Source organism: Sporisorium graminicola, chromosome SGRAM_16 (assembly GCF_005498985.1).
Source record: "Sporisorium graminicola strain CBS 10092 chromosome SGRAM_16, whole genome shotgun sequence".
NCBI lineage: Eukaryota > Fungi > Basidiomycota > Ustilaginomycetes > Ustilaginales > Ustilaginaceae > Sporisorium > Sporisorium graminicola.
Window position 1 is genome coordinate 285,640 of NC_043726.1, and position 22,604 is coordinate 308,243.

At 56.9% G+C, this 22,604-nt stretch overlaps 6 protein-coding genes across 6 annotated transcripts; 3 read left to right on the top strand and 3 right to left on the bottom strand.

The window, feature by feature from the left end:
- Positions 1–669: 669 nt before the first annotated feature.
- EX895_002720 (uncharacterized protein) lies at positions 670–8,983 on the top strand (the record flags this gene model as incomplete). Its single annotated transcript, XM_029883318.1, has 2 exons — positions 670–1,778; positions 2,056–8,983. The coding sequence occupies 2 exons, from the start codon at positions 670–672 to the stop codon at positions 8,981–8,983; spliced, it is 8,037 nt and encodes a 2,678-aa protein (XP_029740353.1).
- Positions 8,984–9,333: 350 nt separating this feature from the next.
- Positions 9,334–10,500, bottom strand: EX895_002721 (uncharacterized protein; the record flags this gene model as incomplete). Its single annotated transcript, XM_029883319.1, has 1 exon — positions 9,334–10,500. The coding sequence occupies one exon, from the start codon at positions 10,498–10,500 to the stop codon at positions 9,334–9,336; it is 1,167 nt and encodes a 388-aa protein (XP_029740354.1).
- Positions 10,501–11,350: 850 nt separating this feature from the next.
- On the bottom strand, positions 11,351–13,153 carry EX895_002722 (uncharacterized protein; the record flags this gene model as incomplete). Its single annotated transcript, XM_029883320.1, has 2 exons — positions 11,351–12,502; positions 12,596–13,153. 2 exons carry the CDS (start codon positions 13,151–13,153, stop codon positions 11,351–11,353), a joined length of 1,710 nt encoding a protein of 569 aa, XP_029740355.1.
- Positions 13,154–15,135: 1,982 nt separating this feature from the next.
- Positions 15,136–15,594, bottom strand: EX895_002723 (uncharacterized protein; the record flags this gene model as incomplete). Its single annotated transcript, XM_029883321.1, has 1 exon — positions 15,136–15,594. The coding sequence occupies one exon, from the start codon at positions 15,592–15,594 to the stop codon at positions 15,136–15,138; it is 459 nt and encodes a 152-aa protein (XP_029740356.1).
- A 2,163-nt stretch (positions 15,595–17,757) lies between these two features.
- Positions 17,758–18,798, top strand: EX895_002724 (uncharacterized protein; the record flags this gene model as incomplete). Its single annotated transcript, XM_029883322.1, has 2 exons — positions 17,758–17,806; positions 17,957–18,798. 2 exons carry the CDS (start codon positions 17,758–17,760, stop codon positions 18,796–18,798), a joined length of 891 nt encoding a protein of 296 aa, XP_029740357.1.
- Positions 18,799–21,287: 2,489 nt separating this feature from the next.
- Positions 21,288–22,578, top strand: EX895_002725 (uncharacterized protein; the record flags this gene model as incomplete). Its single annotated transcript, XM_029883323.1, has 2 exons — positions 21,288–21,299; positions 22,030–22,578. The coding sequence occupies 2 exons, from the start codon at positions 21,288–21,290 to the stop codon at positions 22,576–22,578; spliced, it is 561 nt and encodes a 186-aa protein (XP_029740358.1).
- Between the last annotated feature and the right edge of the window lie 26 nt (positions 22,579–22,604).

Here is a 22,604-nt window from a genome sequence, read left to right on the forward strand (position 1 = left end):
AAGCAAGGTGAGAGAGCGTGCGCACCTTGGTGCCCTTCCGCGCTTTGCATTCCACGAAGCCGTAAGCTGTTTCTCTGAACCTCTCACTGCCCTAGAATCGGCCGGAACCTCTCACTGCTTTGACAGCGTATTGAGAACCTTTTAACGCGTGAGGCCTGAAAAAGCGCGGAAGTCGGAAAGGCGGCTCGAGGCTCGCGTCCCTTTTGCCCGCAGATTACCAAGAGGAACAGAACGAATTGACTGACTTAGCGTGGCACGACACAACAGAACCCTGAATGAGCCAAGCGAAGCCACTTCGGTTCATCTGACAGACTCAAGCTCATGCCCTCAACTACCGTTTCATCTATCTGGTCTTCATCTCTTGTCGACATTTGAAGCCCACGGCTCAGCCATAAACTTTCTACCCGAAAAGGATTTCCCAGAGCGCTCCCCTATCTCAATATTGCAGACACGACTCTGCTCAAACCGCTGAAGGCCAAAGAGAAGGATCGAGATGCAGACAAGTTGCACACGCTAGCGATCGGACGATTCGCCTTCGGATAGCTCACAGGCTCGATTTACCTTTGCTCGGATGTCTGGCGAAATCGTGGTCACCTTTCATATCAACCAGCGCTTTGCGTAGCTTCGGCTCTTCCGCCCGTCCGCTGAGCTTAGCGACGCTCAACAACCATGAACGGTCAGAATGGCTGGTATGTTGACCAGCAGCCACAGTACCCACAGAACTTGGCACAGCAACAGCCTCAACAGCATCAGCAATCATCTCAGGGTCATTCGCAACAACGGCCAAGGCCCGAACAGCAGCAGGCGTATCTGCACAATGCATCGACTTCCTACCACGGCGGACCTGCCTCGGGTGTTGCCCGACCTTCCTATCCGGCAATGTCCCACGCAGACCAGTCACTCGAATTTCGGTACACAACAGGCTTCGACCAAGGCATCGGGTCATCGCCATCCTCTGCCGCTTTTCCTCAATCCGTACACGGGCCCTACACTCCCTCACACCCAGTACAGCCATCCCCTTCCGCGCAGTACAGTCGCTCCTTTCCGTTAGTAGGCAGCGCTGACCCAAGTGCAGGCAACGGCTTTGTTCCGCAACACAGCGCTGGTCAACGAACACACGACCTCCAGTACCAGCAGCAGGAGTATAAAGGAGAGCAAACGCAGCGTTCATCGTTGGATTTTGCAAATGTGGCTTCGCCAGTCCAGCGTCGCTTCCAGCCGCCAACAGGACCAATGCAACAAGCATTCGCACAGCATTCGTTCGCGTCTCCCTCGACCCACTCTACGCCGCGACATGAGCAGCTACAGCCGCCTCGCGCTGACCCAAGCCAATTTGCGTACGAGTCGCCCTACGCGCCTTCCACTGGCACCAGAGAACGACTTGCCATGTCGCAGTCGCCTATGTCGGATGCATTCCAAAGCGGCGGACAGCGGGGTGGAAGGACTTTCAATCTGATGGCAGATTTCGGGACGCCCACTCCGAACCCACCGATGCGTCGCGCTTCTGCCCAAACTCACTTCGAAGAGGCATTCGATCCACTCTCTGCAAAAGCTGCTGCGCACACCACTCAAGCGGCCGAACTCTCGTTTTCACACAAATGGCACTCTCCTCCCCACAACACCGCACAACAATTGGACACTTGGCCGGCTGCCCATAGGGATGTGCAGAGCGCCGCTCCGATTCCTAGCCTTTCTTCTTGGAACCAAAACCATAGCAAACCTTACTTGGACATGCAGCCAAGCCAGGGACCATCGCATCGCAACCCCCCGTTTGACAGGTAAGCTCATCACTTCCGGATACCGACGATCACATCCACAGTACAACAGCTGCGCAGTGGGACCCATGCGAGCGAGCCGCGTCGTGACCACGGTCGCAGATTCTCGTTGCTCGATTGACGCCGTCCCGCAAAACCTTAATTTGGCATGCAGAGATCTCGTGCTGACACCACATCCGCTTCTCTTTCTCCTTCATTTGCTCATCCTCCGACTGTGCCCATACTTCCGACTTGTGCTCTCGTCGTATCGCATTCTTCTTCTCTGAATTGTCCGTCGCAGCTCATTGCACTTTCAAGCCAACGCTCAACGCACCAATCCTCCCCACCCATCGACAGCTTCGCAAGCAAACCCTCAACGTGCTCCTTCTTCTACCGGCAGCAGCCTTGACGCTGCTTGGGGTGTTCGACCCGCACAGTCTTCATCCACAAATCGAGCTTCGCTGGGACAGAGCAACGGCATGCCGCACTTGATCCGGCCAGGCTCTCCCAGTCTATCCGTGGCGAGGAACTCTCTGAACACTTCACGGCAGCACGTTGCGCCGCCTCTGCAATCGCTGCAGTCGTCTTCCTCTACACTTGAAAGTGCCATGTCGGCCAGCCCGAATGTCGCTCCACGCCAGTTCACCCTTGCATCAGCTCTTCCGACGGCGTACCCGATGGAGCAGTCAAAGTCCAAACCTGTCAAGCGCAAGTCGAAAGGCGCCGTGACCGCCGAGACAGCCACACTCGCGCCAGTTGCCCCTTCTCGACCTGTCACATCGTCAGCGAGCTTTTCCATCGGCAACGGGCCGCTGCCTCAATTCGCCTCGCCGAGTCAGCTTTTCGCCAGACCTCCAGCTCCAGCAGCATCTGCGACCATGCCGCCGCCTTCTCCGGCCTTCTCGTTTGATCCGCTGGCCCTGCCTCCATCCGAAGAGCCACAGACACCGCCACCGCCCATACGTCAGATGCTCTCTGTCCAAGAGAGTCCCGATCCGCTCAATTTGCTCAGTCCCAACGCCCACTTTTCACTCTGGCAGCCTCCTAGCAGCTCACCGTTAGCGCCGCAGCCATTTGCGACCAACGGGGGTGCTCACCGTCACTTCCCTCTGCAGCCCCACGATCCCAGCATGGCCGGACCCCAGCCTGTACATGCGGCTTCATCGAGCAAACGTAAGGACCCGACCTCTGCCGACAAGCTTAGGCGCAAGCGCAGCAAGAAGCTCAAAGAGGACCCTTCTCAGAGCCCTGTCTTTGATCTGCAGATCAACGACCTGCGGGCGACCTCGTCGCAGAGCGAGCTGCCTGCCATGATATCAAAGCCGTCCAAACCGAAGAAGAGCATCAAAAAGGAGGACACTTTCAGGAACGAACAGCGCGATGGCTCAGCCATGCCGTTTTCCCTGGTCGAGGTTCCCGCTTTCATGCCCTGTAACTATGATGCGCAGGGCAGTAACCACCCGCATTCCCCTGCGCCATTCGATCCGCCTTCACTGCAGACCGAACCGCCACCCAAGAAGAAGAAGAAAAGGCGACAGCGTAAATCCCTCTCCGAACTCGTCAATCAGATTGTGGAGGATAGCGACTCGGGAATGGATGCAGAGGGCAGCGATTGGGAGGGCCTCGAAATTCTCGAGTCCTACGAGCCAGAAACCGTCTCCGAGGGCCCAAAGAGTCTCGCCAAAATGAGCACCGGCCCTGTCAAGAGCTCGCAACGCAAGGTGCCCATCGCCAAGCTGTGCGGCCTTATCGAAGATCTCTTCGAGGCGGATGACTCCTTGCCGGATCGCGATTCGCTTCAAGAATTGCTTCCCGGCCAGAGTCTCTCCATTGCCGCCGACCCCTTCTTCGAAATAATTGAATCGCCTTCTGCCACGGGCGGGGATTCTCGCTCCGTGTTGGTCCTGCGCGCAGCTGCGCTCCAGAAGTTGCTCAAACTCATCGTCAAGTGCTCCCGCCCGCATACCGAGATCGCCACCATCTCGGGCAAAGCCAAGCCAGCAACAAACCCAAGCCTCGCCACGATTCCTGCTGGGGACGTGATGCGGTTGCTTACCATTCTGGAGCGCACCGCGCGTGCAGGCGAGAACATCGACCCGTTCCCGTCCCAAGCCAGTCGCACCATGGCCTCGGAGCTGGCTTCCCCGACCAAGCCGAAGAAAGGCCGTAAAGCGGAGCACCGCAGCAACTCCACTTCCAAAACTCCAGAGCCTGCACAGACGCCTGACCGCCAAGAGGCGGACACACCGAGAGACCGGGACGACGCAGAAAACGAGGAAGAGCCAGCGTCTGCCAACGAAGAGCTCGAAAAGCTGAATGCGACCTTTGTCGTCATGGATCGTGCCGTCTTGGCTACCGAATGCAGCCTTGGAATGCTCACCGGCGACGTGCTACCGAAACAGGTCCTGTCCGAAGACCACATCCGTTCCTCATTCGACGCGGTCAAGGTCTGCCTGGACAAGGTTCTGCTCCCCTTCATCGAGGCCTGCTCGGGAAGCTCTGCCACTGCGACCCACCCAGCCCTCGTCTCGCTTATTGACGTCTTGGCACCTCAAAAGGGACACAAGAAAAAAGCAGCAGCAGCAGCAGCAGCAGCAGCAGCCGCCGCCGCAGCAGTCAACGCAGACGAATCTACCTCCAGTACTGCCATTATCTGCCGCAACACCCTCTCCGACCTCTTCGCACATCTCTGCTCGGCACTCTTCTTTGTGCAGCGTATGGTGCGCATGCCGTCCATCGCTCTGTCAGATTCCATCATTATCAGCGCTGTGTACATTGCGCTCGGTCCCTTCTTCGTGCTCGAGCCAGAGGCGGCCAGTGGAGGCGCGTCGAGCGAGACTGCCAAAGCTTCAGCCCGTGGTCGATCGGCGTTGCAGTCGCTGGGCGGCGCCAACTCGATGAAGACGCTGCGACTGCCAGCTCTCAATCTGCTGCGTAGCATCTTCGCCAAGGCGCCCGACCAACGGCAGTGGATGATCGAAGAAATTCTCACTTCGCTGTCCAAGCTCACCGATATGAAAAGGAACCGGCGACAATACAGTCTGCGCAACGGCAAGGGCATCCATTCGATCAATGCGCTGCTGCTGCAGCTCATCCAGGCAGCCTCGCACGGCGTCGCCAGCTACGCACGGTCCACATCAGAACGTCTCTCGCGGGGCAGAGAGGGTGAGAATGGCGAAGAGGACCAACACGGGGTTGGTATGTCCAACAGCGACGTCGACCCAGAGCGAACGCAGGCGCTCGAAGTCGTCACCGAAGCGTTCAACGCCACGAGCGAGCCCGACGCGAACGACGCCAGAGAGGCCGAAATTGCAATCTGGAGACGCGGACTGGAAGGCGCCAATGCATCTGCCAGATCCATCGCGGGCTATCTCATGCAACGCATCGGTCAAACCAAGGTGGCCAAGTCGTCGCAAGAGATGAGCCACGCCTATGTGATCGAGTCGCTGATCCAGGACCTCCTGAGTGCCCTCTTTCTGCCGGAATGGCCGGCCGCAGCCCTGATGTTGAGCGCTTTCTGTCGAGTCTTTGGCAATTACCTCGAAGACGCAAAGAGTCACCCGGAGGCCAAGGGGGTAGCTCTCGAGCAGCTCAGCCTAGTCGCGGCGAGGCTGCGGCAGAGCCAGTTGCAGCTGCAGCCTGCTCGCGTTGACGTCGCATCGAGCTCGACCGAGCGGCTTCAAGGCGATGCTCAGGGGACTGAAGGCGTTGGCGAACGCGCTGTCGCCCAACTTTCAGGATCGACCGGCCCGTCCACGACCAGCCCGTCGAAGCGACCAGAGTGGACAACCTGGGATTATCTTTCCATGCTCAGGGCCTTGCGCGAGGACGATCGACGCGCTGTTCAGGAATTTGTGAATGTCTACACATTCATCTCTCGTTTCCTCGCCAAGACGGGCAACGAGGACATCTCCACCGAGGGCGCCCTCGAGTTCCTTCTCGTCCAGGCCGAAGGCGAATTGGCGACCGCATGGGCCAAAGCGGAGGAGGATCAAGCTGGTCTGCGCAATTCAGAAAGTGACTGCTCAGTGCAGATCGCGAAGCTGCAGCACTTCCGCGAAGAGCTCGATGCGGCGATGCTGACGCTTTCCGAGCTCGACGCTTCTGCCACCGACGCCTCGTTTGACGATCTGAACCCCGACGCACAGATGCTCGAACAAGCCGTCGACCGCTCGGAACGTGCACTCATTGCCAGCAGCTCCATGATTTCGTATGCGGTCTTGCGAGACCTGCTCGTGGAAGGTCTCAACAACCCGCTCATCGCCAACCGCAGCAAGGCGCTACGTGGAATCGATCGCATCGCGCAGGTTGACCCGGATCTGCTCGACGAAGACTCGCTGCGCAGTGCCATCGAGGTCCGTCTGCGGGACTCCAGTAATGCAGTCAGAGACAGTGCTGTGGCGCTGTTTGGCAGCTACCTGCTCCGCAAGCCGCAACACATTCCCAAATACTACAAGCAAATCGCTGCGCGAGTGCTCGACACCGGTCTATCGGTACGCAAACGCATGGTCCGCCTCCTGAAGAGCCTGCACGAGGCGACGGACGACCAGAGGATCCGCATCGACACGTGCGCTCGCCTTGTCCGTTGTATCAACGATGAAGATACGGTCGTCCAGGACATGGCTGTTCTGACCATCGGCGAAATGTGGCTTGAGATGGACATTGATGCTCGGCGTCTGTACACTCGGCGCAGAGGCAGCCCCTTGCGCTCCACGCCGTTGCCGTCGCAGCCTGCAGATGCTGTCGAAGCGAAAGAGGGCGAAGCTGGGCAGCTGCAGAAGTCGGTCGGAGAGCAGGCTCCGGAAGGTGGCCATGAAGGCCATCTCATGGAGGAGAGCGCGCCCGAAGAGACGGACGCGGATAAGAAAGTGGCAGACACCATCGAGATCATCATGGCTGTTGCCGACGTTGTCAAGGAACGCCCTTCACCTTTGGAAGAGGTGTTCCGACGACTGTTTAAGGATAAGTCCGAGAGCGAGGCGGCCGAGCTGCATGCCAAATTGCAGAAGCTGGGTGACTCCATGATCGACAGCCTGGTCGAGTCGAGCGGTGCGTCCAACATTGACACAGTCAAGCGCATCCGCATCGTGCAGCTGCTGGTCTCCACCAACCCTGCTATCCTCACCATCTCGAAGGCCAAGTTGCTCCTGCCCTACCTGAAAGCAGCCCAAACGGGTGAGGAGGTGCAGATCATGGACCTGCTGTTGAGGATCTTCCGTTCGTGCTTGCCTCACATGCCAAAGACGGCGTTGGCGTTTGCCGAATCTCTGGAAAAGAGTCTTCGCCCCCTGGTCAACCGACCGCCACCCAAAGCGGGTCTCCACCTGCTGCAAGAGCTCATTGCGTGCTACTGCGCCGTCATCACCACGCATACGCACAACTTCAAGCTGCTGATCCAGACGCTGAAAGCCTGTTTCATGCGTGTTCAGGCGATGCGGCAGATGGCGCTCAAGGGTCAAAAGGTAGATGACAACAAGGCATGGAGCACCCTCATGTCCTTGACCGCCTCGCTGTGCGAACATGCCGACTACGACGAGATCCGCAAGAAGTATCCCGAAACGGCGGCCGAGATCGATGCGGTGAGCAAGCGTCCTCTCGTTGATGTGGTGTCGGAGGCTCTACTCGATATCCACAAGACGGGAAACGAGGCGGTACGCTCTGTCGCCCTGCAGAATCTCGGCTTTATCTTCCGTGCTCACCCCACGCTCATGACCCGACCTTCACTGACAGCAATGATGGACGACATTTTCGCATCCGGCTCGTTGCAGGACCGCGCGACGTTGCTCAAGATCATCCTCGATTTCCTGAGCGCTGATTCTCTCCGCCGCAACCCAGACAACGCTGTCGTCACAGCGGGCACCGGGCGTCGCAAGCCCGAGAAACCAGATGCAGGCAGTGTCGACATGACGATCCTGGTCGGCAACACGGAAACGTTTGCAGACACGGGTGTCGGCTCGGCCATGATGCAGCGCTACTCGGAAGACGTGCTCAAGGCAACGCTTGAGGTCTCCAACCCCTCACTGCAGCGCACCGCCATCGACATTCTGCGTTTCACGGTGTTGCAGGGTCTTTCGCATCCGATCCAGTGCGTACCGTATCTCGTGTCGCTCGAGACGCTTGAGGACCGCAAGCTTCGTAGTCGAGCCATGGAGCTGCACAGCCACCTTGCGTCCAAGCATGCCTCGCTCGTACAGGCTCGGTTCCTGGACACCGCACGCTCTGCCTTCCGCTTCCAACTGCAGCTGTCCAAGACGCAGGAGGCGCTGCGCGGGTTCCGTGTCGACATCATGCCGACCGCGGTGCTCGGTGCGTGGTACGGCTTATTGCGAGACCGTCGCGCGATACGACTCGACTTTCTGAAGCAGATTGTCAAGGCGCTCGACGTCAACACGGCGGCGTCGGATTGCAGCATGGAAGAGGTCTTGTTTGCGCGATTCATGGCAGACAATCTGGCGACGCTGGACTACAAGACGATGGAAGAGCTGTTCGTCGTGATTGGCGAACTGCGCTCGATTTTGGCTGTTTCTGGCATGCAGGTGCTGTATATGATCCAGCCGCATCTGCCCAGGCAGGAGTTTGAGGTCAGCTCGGCGCCAACGGAGGTGGTAGGGTGTGGCATGAGGACCCCGCCGGCACCGCCTGGAGATGCCTTCCTCGTCGCAGGAGGCGACCTGATCAGCCCATTCGCCATGTCTCGCAACCCGTGGCTCTCGGGCGAATGGCAGCTTCAACTGGCATCCGATGCACCTCCGCCGTTCGCCGACACTGTGGACCCAGCGCAGACTTTCAGCTGGCGACAACCAACGGAGATCGCAGATTCCGTCGCCGCAGCGCAGACCGGCAACGCCGACGACGAAGACAGCGCAGCAGCAGGACCCAAGGCGCACGTCGACCCGGTTACGATTGCCAACATGTCGGTCATCTCGGGCACAGCACTTTTGCTACGCAATCACCTCAAGCATCTGTACGGTCTCAGCGAGGCACGATGTGCCAAATTCAACCCGAGCAAGAAACAGAGTGCGGGCGCGGACAAACCGGCGACGATGCGGGCGCTGACGGAGCCAATGCAGGCTGCGCTCGACTTGAGTAGCATGCCGTCCGGGCTGCAGGAGGTGAAGAACGGAGAGGATGCGCAGAGGCAGATGGTGGCGTATGCGGCGATGGTGGAGAACGAGGGCACGATGATGGAGCCTGAGGATCCGGATGCTTTCGACGATCTGGCGCTTTAAGGCGAGCCCGCGAATGCGAAGCACCGATGAATGACACACACACTTTTGTTGCAATGACGAGAAGAGATTCACTCGACTCGGATGTTTTGGAAGCTCACTCTCGCTTCAATGGCTGCCTTTTTGGAAGATGTTTTGTTCTGGTCTGCTGTTCTTTCCATTGCTAGTGGTGCGATGGAAGGGAGGTGTATTTTGGTGTGACGATTCTCCCGAGGTGTTGGCGACTGGGAAAGGGGTCACGCGTGAGAAGAACGGCTTGCGGCAGGAACGAAGTGGATCGTTGCTTTGCCACCTGACGCAAGGGGATCCTGAGATGTGATGCCTTGATCCATGTGCGGAAAACAAAAGGACGCTCAAGCCGAGGCAGCGGGAGCGGCAGCGGGCTTGTTCTTCTTCTTGGTCTGACGCACGGCGGTCGAAAGAAGGGCCTTGATCTTGTCGTCGGTGACCTGCTTGGAAGGCTTGAGGTTCTCCTCGTTGGCCCAGGAAGGGGCAGGGGTGATCCTGATGGCACCCTTTGCGTTGACGGCAACGGTGAAGAAGACCTGGGCGGTGATGGCCTTCTTGTCCGAGTCCTCGAGCACGTGGAAGGGGGTCAGGAGACCGTGCTTTGCGCACTCCTGGACACCGATCCTCGCACGACGGACGTCGTCGAGGCTCTTGAGGTTGAACGGGAAGGTGGGGGCCTTCTTCTGGATCTCGGAGAGCACCTTTCTCGAGGTTTGCAATTTGAGCAGGTACGTGTTGTTGGTCTTGCGGTAGATGGTGGTTTTGCTGTCCTCGGAGCGGGTCTTACCCTCGGCCGAGGTGGTGACGGAGATGTCGACACCGTAGATCTCGTCCTCCTCGAGCTTGATCGTGTCGGGCTTGGTACCCGGTTCGGCGTTGAGGACGATCTTCTTCTTGGCGTCGATCTCGTTCTTGGCGAACTGGTTGGTCTGCATGCCCTCGACGGCCTTGCACTCGAATTGCTTGATGGCGGCCTCGATCTCCTTGCTGACCTCGGTGTTGAGCACACCGGGCTTCATGACGCGGATGGCGACGTCGGCGGCGACGAGCGCAGCCTTGATGGCGTCGGCAGCACGACCCTCAACTGGGTTGGAGGCGTCGGCACCCACCACGAACGTCTCGGCAGTGATAGCGGGCAGGCCGTCGATGTAGGCACCAAGCTGCACCTTGACCACATCGCCCTTCTTGAGCGTGATCTGCTCCTCGTCCGTAGGCAGAGGCGAGTAGTTGCACACGACGTTGTTGAGCGAAAGCGTGGTAGGGAACGCAATGCCCTTGGCAATGCTCTTGCCCTTGTACACGGCCGAAGTCTCTTCCTCAAGCACCTTGTCACCGACGCTGCACAGCTCCAGCACCGTCTTGCCCTCGCCAGCAGCTGCAATGACCGCCTTGATCGCCTTGGCCGAGATCTCGCCCGCCACCTTGTACTTTGGCAGGATGCTGTCGTTGAAGCTCTCCTCCTTCTGAGCGGCGGCTGCGGTGGCCGCGGTCTTCTGTGTAGCAGTCGACATGTTGTATGAGAGGTGAATGGTATGCAAAAAGGTGTTGGTATGCGGGAAAGCGAGGTCCATCAAGCAAGTGTACCACTCGTTGTCAAAATCTCCAAATATACAAGTCACGAGGCTGCATCCCGCAAATGCGCACAATCCAGCATTCTTCCCTGATGCCTTTTTCCTTTGCAAAACGGAAAAAAGAGCGTCAAGAAGAATTTGACTGACGCTTTTAGTCCAAGTTCCCTCCCGTCCGACAGAAGGCGAAAGATTTTTTTCCCCAGTACGCAGTCTTGATGCTAGAAATGATGAAGACCTGCAGCATCACCGTTGGCAAAGAAGATGACGGTCACACATCGTAGATCCCCTTGTCTGCACCAGCATCAACTCAGTCGCCTTGCTCGCCTAGCAGCGACGAATTTGTTCGAGAAGGTATGGATGAGCTCCTTTTACCGTGGCGTACAGACGAGATGATGCCTTGTCTCACCAGAGCGCCAAAGCGAAGATCACGTCGATCACAAAATTTGCTTATCTATTTATTTTACCGGTATATATTGATAACTCCAGTCCCCTCGAGTATCAAAGCCTCGTTAGCGTAGTTGGATTATCGCATCTGTCTAATACACAGTGCCTCAGATTAGTCTGAGTATTATACAACAGAAGGTCACTGGTTCGAGCCCAGTACGGGGCATTTCCTTTTAGTTCTGTTTTTTTGCGAAGTTGCATGTTGCTTCTTTCGGCTTGCCCTTTTGCGCAAACCATAGTCAAAGGACAGTCATACATTCTAGTACAAGAAAGAATTCCGGACAAGACTACGTACAGGAAGAAGAGAACAAAGCACAAAGCGAACGAACACCTTCGCTCCCCCTGTTCAAACTCGCGAGACCTTGAGCGGAAGACCGCCCTTCGGTTTCATGGTGATCAACGTGTCCATGATGGGCGATTGATCCTTCGAGATGGGCTCAAACTTGAAGTTGGAGACGAGCACGCAGATGACTGCCTTCATCTCGAGGTAGCTCATCGTGCGGCCGATGCAGGCGTGCGCACCGGCGATGAACGTGATCATGCTGAAGGTGCGGTCGTACTTTTCGGGCAGATTGAACCAGCGTTCCGGCTTGAACTGTTCGGCGTCGGGGCCCCACACGTGCGGGTCCGTGTTGATGGCGCGGTTCGAGATGGGCAGCATCGTATTCTTGGGCACATACACTCCGTCGATGTAAGACGCCTTGCTTGCGATGCGGACGGTGCGGGGAACGGGGGGTGTGGTGCGCATCGTCTCGTTGATCACTGCGTCCAGGTACGCCAGACCCTTGATGGCAGAGTACGGTGGACGCTCGTCCTGGTCGATGAGCTCCTTGCATTCTTTGCGCAGCTTGTCCTGGACGTCTTGATGTGTGGCAAGGTTCCACAGCGTCCAGGCGACGCCCGAAGCCGTGGTCTCGTGTCCCGCACCCAAGAACGTCAGCACCTGCGTGATCATATCGCGTTCGGCCTGCTTGAGGCTCTTGGGCTTGCCGTCGTTCTCCGCGAGATTCGTCTCTTCAATAATGTCGATGATGGCTTTGAACTGGCCCGCGGGGCCTGCACGCTCGCCAGACTCGATCTGTCGGTACAGGATCTTCTTGGCCACGCTTTTGATGCGGTGCATGCCGTTGAGCATCTGGAAGAGCATGTGCAATGACGATTCGGGCTTGCAGCGCTTGAGCACCCACGACCAGTCGCTCTTGTCCGAGGCCCAGTCGAGCACCGTATCGGCAAACGGAATCATCAGAAGGACGTTGAGTCGAGCCTGATTTTGGCCGTTTTGCAGGCTGAGCACTGTCTCGTAGCCCGAGGCAAGCTCGTTTTCCGGGTTGTTGATCGAGTCGGCTTCGTAGCCAAAGGCGGTCAGGCAGATGATGTCGAGCAGTGCCTTGCTGACCCACATGTCGCAGTCGATGATCGCGGAGTCTTCGGGCGACTCGTCGACTTTTTTATTGAGGATGTCAACCAAGGGGTAGATCTTGTCGTAGTAGGCGGGGAACTGATGGAGGACGCAGAACGTACAATCTGTTACGTTAGCTACTTGAACGAGGTCTACTTACGTGAACGAGTTGTCTCAATGGAGTCTACATACCTGTTCGATAAGGTTGGTGAGCGAGAAAGCAGGGTTCATGGTCTTGCGCATCTTTCGGTGCGTATCGCCTTCCACAACCAGCAGGCCGTAACCGGCGACAAGCCCGAGAAGCTTCCACGCTATCGCAGGCTTCGGATAGCTATAAGGATCTTCGACGAGGATCTGCCTCAAAGCTTTGGGTCGCTGAAAATGTAGCGCTTCGCGACCGAACAGGAACGTTGAGCGATACACGCCGTCCTTGCCGAACTGGCGAGACCAGTTCATCTCGGCACCCGCTCCCGGCTTGCCGATGAATTCGTCCATGTTACCGATGAAGGGCTTCGGCTTGGGTCCGGGCAGATGTCGCAGCGGTGAGATGTAGAAGTGGTAAATGGTTGTCCTGTACAGCATCTTTGTGAGTGTCACTGTGATGAGAAGACCGATCAGCACCGCCGGCGTGGCGATGGCCAGCGCGACATAGCCGGTGAAGGTAGTAGGTCTGTGGCTCTGAGCGGCAGCGACGAGTTTGCCTACTGCCGACTCGCTGAAGAGCGACGAGCTCGAGAGTTTGTACTGCATCCTTGGGGATCGCGGACGGTTTGATGTGGATGGATGGATGGCAGGTACACGTATCGTAAGTGCGGTCCGAGAGGGGATGACGACGAATCGAAAGGAACCACCGAACTCGCTGCAGACATTTATATTGATGCCCCAGACGGATGCAGATTGACTAGGATCTGTGGTTTACCACCAAATCATCCCTGAGGAAGGAGAGAAAGGCATCTTCGCAGAGGTTTTCGGCGGTAACCTGTCAGAAATGTGTGGGGATGTGAAAGCGAGCCAGAGTCACGGCCATGACGGCACCCTTGCATGCTTCTTTTTCCGACCAAAGCGAGGATTCTCTCTTGCTCTTTCTCACACGGTGCGCTACGTCAAGCAAGATTCATTCTCTCATCTCCTCTCATACGGCTAGCTTCCTACCCTCTCACATATGACCAACGGAAGGCTCCTGGTTGGCATGCCTTTCTAGAGTCTATCACGCGTTTGTTTGCTCGTTGACGAAGGTGGGGACACGCGCCAAATCTTATAATAAATTCTGATAGAACAGCTTGCATTTGTCATCGTCTTTGCGGACGATTCGACGCGGCGTTGCCACCGTCCGCGGAGGTTTCCACTGCATCGTCGGCCGGCACTGGAGCCGATAGGACTGTCTCTCGGATGGCAGGTCTGCCGGAGTTGAGGGCAACGACAGGCCCCGACACCAAAGGGCGGGACGCACTGGAAAGCAAGTGAAGCTCCGCGGCCAGGGTCGTGCGATGCAGTGGAGTGGAGCGGTTACCGCCCAAGGGATTCTTTCTTTTCTCGGTACAAAACCTTTCTTTCTCTTCTGCAAGTGCAACGCAAACAGTACTCGGTGATGTGCACCTTCTTAGATGTGCTGGGACAGTCACATCCGGTAGAACACAGTTCTGTTTCAGAGCGAGTCGGTGTCTTGGGCACAGGAACATGACCTTGCTCATCAAGAACGGCGTACGGCCTCCACCTGGCGCGGAGTCTGGTTACTTTGTTGCTAGTCGAAAGAAAAAAGACATCAGAATAGAGGCTCTGGAAATCGAATTTACTGGCCGAAGAACTCTCAATGGCAGCAATGCCAAACACTTCGGTAGTACTGAAATCTGCATTGCGAACGAGACTCGAGAGACAAAAGACGAGAGAGACAGAGAGACAGAGACAGAGAGCGAGCGAGATAGGCCAGCAGACAATGACACAGGAAAGTAAGACACAATGGCACTATTCGATGATACAATGGGTGTTATACGCAGGCCAGTGTTGACAAGGGTCGAGTGGTCAAGAAGCCGGATTGGCGGTTCATCTGGGAGGCAGCAAGAGGGTGGCGCTATCACACCGCAGTGGAACTTGGCAGAGATGACCGCAACCAGCCATGGCGATTCCACTCGATGAGGAGGCTGAGAAGGCTAGCGAAGCGGTCTGAGTGGAAGACACGCCACCTCTGCACGTGAAATCCGCCAGTACAAGTATCCTGGCTGTGGTCCTCGTGCTGAGCTGGCTGGTTCCTTCGAACGGTGATGCGGCGGAGCGAAGCTATCTGCGGTGACGCTGTTGGGGCGTGCACGAGCCTCGAGGCTCGCCGGTGTGGTACTTAATCAGCGCCTGAGGAGCGCGATCTCAAAGTTGCAGCTTGACGGTTGAAGAGTGCTGGGTTTTGTTCGGGTGACGCTGACGGGTGAAATGCCCGAGAGCAAAGGTGCTGGCGATCTTTCGTGGGAGAGACGGCACCGTGTCTCTAACTGCACGAAGAGCGGCAAGGGGGTCAGAATATGGCTCTGACGGGGGTGAGGAGAGAGAGTTGTGGCGAGGTCGCGTCAGGGACGACTTCCGAGGATCTTCCGATGAATCTTGTGTGGTCATGAGATGATAGGAGGCGTGCGGACCGCAGCGGCATTTGCAGTCAGGCCGAAACAGACACACGATTCGGACGACTAGGTACCGGTGTGACAGCATGGGCGGTTCACTGCAAATTGCTGGCGCAATGCTGTTGCTCAGTCCTGCATGGCATCGTCGGCGTTGACGACGTGCTCTTCGCGTCCGAGCGAGCTGCTCTCCTTGCCGGGACTCGAACCGGCACCGCTGATGGGGAAAGCGCTCACCTGTGGACGCGAAGCCAGACCGGCGGCGCCGGGGACGTTGACGGGCACCGATTGGGGAGCGCCTTGCTGACCGGGCAACGAGCCGGTAGGCGATACGGCGCTGACACCGGGAGAGGTGACGGTCGAGGCGTGTGGGATCGTCTCTGGGTTGGGGATTGCTGTACCGACCGACTGTTGGGGCGCCTTACCGGCTTTGGAGAGGGCATAATCGCCCGAGTCAAAATACTTGCGCTCCTTGAGCTTGTTCTGGAGCAAGTCCTTCTTGGGCAGCTTGCCGTAGAGTCGGAAGAGCTTTTGCTCTTCTTCGTTCAACGACGAGATATCAATCTTGTTGCGCTGGGCCGGAAGCATTCTGGAGGGAGGTGGTAGTAGCCGTTAAAGGGGCTGATTGAGCGTCGAGCTTGATGTCTTGTCTAACGGTTGCTGTTACTGTTGCTGTTGCTGCTGCTGCTGTACAGTTTATGAGACACTCGGCAACCCGGATCGCTTGGAGAGGATTCCAGGAAAAAGCGAGAGGATCTTTTGAGATGTAACGAGGGTGGTACTGAACGTCACGAAGACGACGTTGGGCTGCTGATCGATGATAGTGGTGAGTATGGAGTTGATGATGTTGGCAAAGTGTGAAGGTGGGCCGGCAGGCCGTGAAGCAACGACGTCGGGTCCTTTTTTGGCCTTCAGGCTTGGCTCAGGGTTCACCCACCAGCATACAAAAGAGCGAAACTTCACAAATCCCACGCCTCTCCCTGCGTGTCTGAGCAGCGGAATTGTCTTCCTAAAGGAGAAACAGCGTTGACAGAACAAGAGACAGAGCCGAGCTGGCCGTGTGACTTTACAGAGAAAGCCAGCCAGCCAGCCAGCCAGCCAGCCAAGGCAGATACAATTGGGCCTACACTGGAATTTCCCCTTGGCCCTCGCATCTCTCTACAAAAGGCACGCATGGTTGGACAACTCGCAATTTCTCCCCGGAGACCTTGCTAGGGCAACAGATAGCGTGGACTCAGTCGTCCACCTGACGCGAACGCGGATCTCACAGTGTGTCACGAATTCAGCATGGGAAGGAGCGTTAGCAGCTCGACTGTTCGGTGCGCCCGGTGATCTGGAGCAGCCTCTCTTTGGCTCGCAGCACAGACGGATGGACGGGTCTGGCGCGCACGGACTCAGCAGCACTTCTACAGTGTGTCGCGTTTGGCAATGGTATCTTGAACCCAATGAAAAACTGAATACAAAATTAGAATTGTGGCGCTTTCGCCACCAACACTTGAATACAACTCTGAGGGTGGAGGTGAACTAGGCAAGGCCGCAAGGTGAGGTCACATTGAACGAACGTGGGCTGGCCACACTTGATGCTCTGCCGTCCCCAAAGCGTCGTATGCTGTCAACACTTGCTTGTGACGGTTGCAAACGCTGAAAAGCGGTGGCATGTGGAAGCTGGCGTCAGAAAAGGTCGCTTGCAGCCAGAATGCCAAGGGTCCGCGCTCAACACAGTGGAATGTCAAGCTCTTTGATGGAAATATCCGTTCAGTCCGTCGTTACCTTTCTCCACCTGTGCTGGAACGGTAGACAGACGCAGCCAAAGTCGACTCGGAGCCGGTGGTTGGGCTTCATCGTTCAAGGTTGAGGCGTCACTCGCATAGCCGCTACATCCGGCTGCACGGCTAGCCTAGTTCTGTTCTACGGCGATCACGCCTTGGTGATGCTGCTATGTTGGCGCCATGAGAGCGATCTCGAGCGCGCGCTGCTGCAGGCCATTCAAGAGACGCTGGCGGGTAACATCTCGAAGAAAAAGTCTGCCAAAAAGCGAAGAGGAAGGCCACGCAGGCAGAGTGCGATCGGTGACCAAGTGTGTGTTGGTCGTCGTCTGCGGCCTGCTGCCCGTCAACGAACAAAGCAGCTTGCTCTACCTCTCACTCTCGTGCTGCGCGCTGAGTGTGTTGTGCAGGTGTTGATCGGGCGCGTCCGTTGCTCGCAATTTCCAGCCAGGCTTTCTCGCCTTCACGCTTTTCCTCCAGTCTGCAGAGCAGCCTGATCCGTTCGCGGCCGAAAAAAAAGGGGGAAATGAAAAGAGGGCCCAACAAGCCATCATTTTTGAGCCAGCCCGCCTATTTTCAATGAGCGAGTCGCTTTTCGTCTCACGGTCAGCGCATTCAACAACACCCCGAGTTCGTACTGTCCGAGTGAGAAGTGTGTGTGTGAGAAAGAGAGAGAGAGGCGAATCCTCCACCATCGTTCGCGTTTTCCTTTAGCACCTCCATCTCCTATACCTCTCTGTATCACGTCTCCTTCGTCTTACATCTAATATTGTACGTCCAACGCATACCGGTCCTGGAACCATTCAGCACGGTCCAGCTCGAAACAGCATCGGCCATCGGCGTCCGTCTACGCAGCGGCTTGCTTATACTGTCCCGGCCATACGCAAAACACAAACCACAAACTTCGAGTGGTACCAGCGCCCCGACGTCCCCTTGCTGACCAACCTACTGCTGCTCCCTTGCCTTTCATCTCTTCCTCAGCAACATGGCTCCCATCGTCTCCCAGCCCGTTCCCCCTTCGTGGAAGGACCTTGGTAAGTCGACGTCCACTCACTTGGCTGTCGGTCTGAATCGGAACACGTGCTGATCAGCGTCTCTCTTTCTTGGAACTGCGTCAATCACGACAATCACTCGCACGAAACCCCGTACCCTACTCCGATGCTACCTTCCTGGATGCTCGACAGGCAAGGCTGCCAACGACCTCCTCTCCAAGGACTACCCCATCCACGGCAACTCGCTCGAGGTCAAGACCAAGACCCCCAACGGTGTGACCTTCCGCGTCCTCGGCATCCGGGACTCCAAGTCGCAGGCCATCAACGGCGACCTCGAGGCCAAGTGGGAGGACCGCAAGAACGGCGTCACCTTCACCCAGGCCTGGTCCACCTCCAACGTTCTCCGCAACCACATTGAGCTCGAGAACCACATCGCCAAAGGCCTCAAGCTTGAGCTCGTCTCCACGCTCGTCCCCGAGAAGCAGACCAAGAACGCCCTCTTCGCCTCCACCTACAAGCAGCCCGGTCTGCACACCCGCCAGCACCTCGACCTCTTCAAAGGCCCCATCTTCACCGCCGACGCTGTGCTCGGCCGTGACGGTTTCCTTGCTGGTGCTGAGGCGTCCTACGACGTCAAGGACGGCAAGCTGAGCCGCTACAACCTCGGCGCCGGCTTCCACGCTCCCGACTACGCCGTCACCTTCCACGGCCTCGGCAACCTCTCGACCTACTCGGCCAGCTACTACCACCGCGTCAACGCCGACACCGAGGCCGGTGCCCGCGCCACCTACGACTCCAAGAGCCCCAACTCGAACGTCAACCTCGAGGTCGGCACTAAGACCTACCTCGACAACGCCGCTTTTGTCAAGGCCAAGATCAACAACGCCGGTATCCTCTGCCTCGGCTACACCCAGGCTCTCCGACCCGGTGTCAAGGCCTCGTTCGGCCTTGCTCTTGACACTGTCAAGCTCAGCGACTCGCAGGCTTCCGCCAACGCCCACAAGCTCGGCGCTGCCGTCACCTTCGAGGCCTAAGCGGAGGAACCTCGTCGGTCTGCAAAGATCAGACGCCTCCCTTGCCACCTTTTGGAATCTTGCCAGAGTAGGATCTGTAGGGTAGCTCTTGCACCTTGCGCCTCTTGCGTGCTAACAATGTAATATCCGCCAACTGCGAAACAAACTTAAAACACCTCTTCGCTTTTCACACTGGGAGTGGGGGCGCGGAGTTGTGATGAGGTTGGGATGCCACGAGAGAGCTGGTCTAGCAGGGGAGCGGTGGATCTTGGATGGATTGAGATCCACAGGGGATTGTGAGCCTGATCAAGCCTGATGCGTATCAGAACGGAGCAGCGACAGCAGCCGAACGACATGGGAGTTGAGGGGCAGTCGACCGGGCTGGTGGGGCACAAGAAGGGGAAAAGAGGCTCTCGGGATGCGACTGAGTTCGACATGTGTGCTCGCTTACGGGGCATTGTGTGCACATGCTGCTCGCGTTCCACTCGCTATTTGAAACACCATGGCCACAGAGACGACACTTGAACTCAGGAACAAACGATTGTTGCGCGAGATCGAGACTTATGTGTTTGCCACGAGGCGCTCGAGCGTGCCGCGGATGGACTGTTTTGTTTGATGTGCGGCTTCACCCTCGTCATAATACTCCCTCGCCGAAGCAGGATAAGACAAAGGGTAAGACATGAAGACCAGCAGGAGGAGCCTGCACGTCAGTTGGGGGGACTGGGAGACTGGCGAAGGGTAAGGCGGAGTTGGAGAGAACATTTTGCAATGGTTTCATTGTGTTGGTTCGCAGTCAAACGCTGACGATGCGGAGCCGATGCAGAACCGCCGACCGAGTCAACTCGCGCGTGTCATGAAGGTGTCTCCCCAGGCTATGCAGGCACACCTGATGCTGTCAAGGCACAAAGAAAGACCTGGCAGGCTCGGAGTTCACCGATCCTTAAAACCGCAACCAAAGGCTCTGGAACGCCGCGAATTTCAAGACGGTGCATGGCAGGAGGCCTTCATGCGTTTCACCTTGGTCGGAAGGAACGATAAGCTCGCCATGCCGCGGGTCACCTCGAGAAGGGTGTTGCTGAAACGTCACTTTAACGTGGCAGGAGCGAATTTTTTAGCGATCGAAGCAGGACAGAGAATGCACGGGTAAGCGAGGGCCATGTGTCGCCTCATGCTTGGGTGCAGAGAGGTTTCGACTCGATCCGAACACCGAACGGGGTGAGAACTCACGAGGAACACAGCCATCCTGGGGTTCAAGGCGGAGAGGGGAAGCAAACCCGATGCATCTGGCTGTCTCGAATCGAATCGAAAGCTGTTGGTCCTCGCCTAGATAAGATGGAGTTCTACGGCGGCGTCATTTTGCGGGTCAGATTGAGCGCGATTGAGCGCAGTCGGTGCAACGCGATCGAAGCGGTGCAGCTCGCCCCCAAACCCAGCGCAGTGGCAACGCAGTCAGAAGAGGCAGGCGAGTCGCGACGGTCTGCTTTCGGTCTGCATCAGACTGCAAGGTTCCGAGTTCAAAAATGGTTCATCGACTCAACAGCTCTGCACTCGCTCCGCCTCTTCTCCTTATATCCGGAGGAGCGCCCCTCTCGCCCGCTACCTTTTCCTGCAACGGGATGCAACTCTATGTCTGACCTTGACAGCCTCATCTACAAGCTGCAACCAGACCGTGTCAAGGGAAAAATTGCAGGTAAGGGGGGGACAGCCAGTTTATTGTTGTTCTCCAACAACAAGAAAACGAATGAAATTCACGAAAAAGAGCTAGAGAGCAGAGGAAGCGGAGTTGAAAATCGTACCGAAAGCAAACAAAAAGAATAATTTTGCCATTCGACTGATACTGAGTGGGAGGGAGGAAAGGAGGGAAAAAAAAGGATCCATGACCAGCTGCTCAATTACAGTATTGTGTGTCCGTGTCGGATGACGGAAGTGACGCAGTAGAGGCGGACGGACGAGTGACCGGCTGACTGACCGTGGATTCATCGGCATAGGCGAAGGAGCATCAGATCCAAGGCCGAGTTGACCTTGCGTCTAGAAAAGTCACGCTGCCCTGCGCAACACGCAGGTGCACAACACACTCACGCCGCTCTGTCTTTCTCTGCCACTTTCTCTTCCATTGTCTCGTCACTTGTCTAGTCCTTGCTCTTCTCCATCCTTTCGTCACCATCCATCAAGAGAGAGAGAGAGCGCAAGACCTTTCGTCACCCGACTCAACGCTCACCGCATCTGTGATCTCAACGAGGCCTGTGTAGCAGCAAGCCTACTTCTTCCCAGACCGCAACAGACCGATCGACAACGATTCCAGTCGCAAAGGATTGACTTCAAACCCTACGGATCTATCCAAGCTGATACGCACTGTTGCTCACCGGCAAATCCTCGATCCATCGCTACACATCGAGAAGCACCATCGACTCGCCGGATCTCACCGCCTCTCGGACTCGTCTCGAAGTCCAGCCCCAGAACCATCGTCTTGACAGGGACCGAGGTCAATCCATAGAGCATAGAACCATATCATGTCGGAAGCTGTAAGTACAACGACGAGCTTTCTGAACCCACCTTGTCGCTGCATTGGATGCGGGGCTCCGGCGCTACCTGCATGTCTCCCCCATCTCATCAAGAGCGTCGACGACAGCGCACCGACCAGGTATGGTGGATTTTCCGGAACCGATGCCGGTGCCGGCTGCTCGATCAGTGCTGCGCCGATGACAAATAAGTTCATTTCCTATGAAGTTGCATCTACTATGCGCAGCAAGGAACGGCAAAGTCATACGGCAATCTGCGGTATCGGAAAAGGATAATTGCGCTGCGCTGCGGACTGCGCGCTGCATCGTGCGGGTCATTCGGGACGTAGGGAAAAGTGAAGCAGCAGGAACCGCAGACTGATTGCAGCGTAGTCTTCGGTTTCTTCATCTCGTGAAGGCTCTGCTCTCTTTTGCGCCCTCCTTGGTCTCGCGGTTCAAATTCTTGTCTCTGTCTGCTTTCCTGGTTTCGTACTGACCACCACGAACTCCGATTTTTCGCCCTCTTCCTTAACTCATACCCTCGAACCGTTCGACGACTTTTACTGGTTATCTGTCTGAAACGCACTTTACGCACCACTCAATTCTGTGGCAACTGTTCTTACACATTCCTACAATTGCGCTCGCCGCACTCGGCCCTTCTACACCCGCTTCGATCATGTCTGCACCGACGGTGATGCTACCGGCCCCCCTCACCACCTGCTTCCGCCGCAACATGCCCCTTGATCTCATGCAGGGTGCCGATGGAGCCAGCGGCTCGGCAGGCGACCTTTCGCCCTCGATCATCGACATGGACATCTTTTCGCAGCTGCTCGAGATGGACGACGAGGACGATCGCGAATTCTCCAAGAGCATTGTTTGGAACTACTTTGACCAGGCTATCACCACGTTCCAGGAGATGGATGTCGCGCTGAGCACCAAGAACTTGACCGAGCTGTCGACGCTGGGCCACTTTCTCAAGGGCTCTTCCGCCGCGGTGGGCGTCATCAAGGTGCGCGATAGCTGCGAGCACATGCAGCACTACGGCAAGTGCCACGGCGAAGATGGCATCAGCGATTTGACCGAGGAGGAGGCGTTGAAAAAGTTGACTATCACGCTGCGCGATGTCAAGGTGCAGTACAGGGAGGCGGCCAAGGCGTTGAAGGCGTTTTACGATGAGGAGGGCGACGTTGAGGATGACGGCGAAGAGGAGGAAGAGGTGACACAAAAGGATGGCGAGGCAAAAGCAGAGGCGGTAGAAGCTAGCAAGGACACCGAAGAAGAAAAAGGCGCCGCTGCGCCATGATGCTCCCACACACCAAAGTTCTGCCC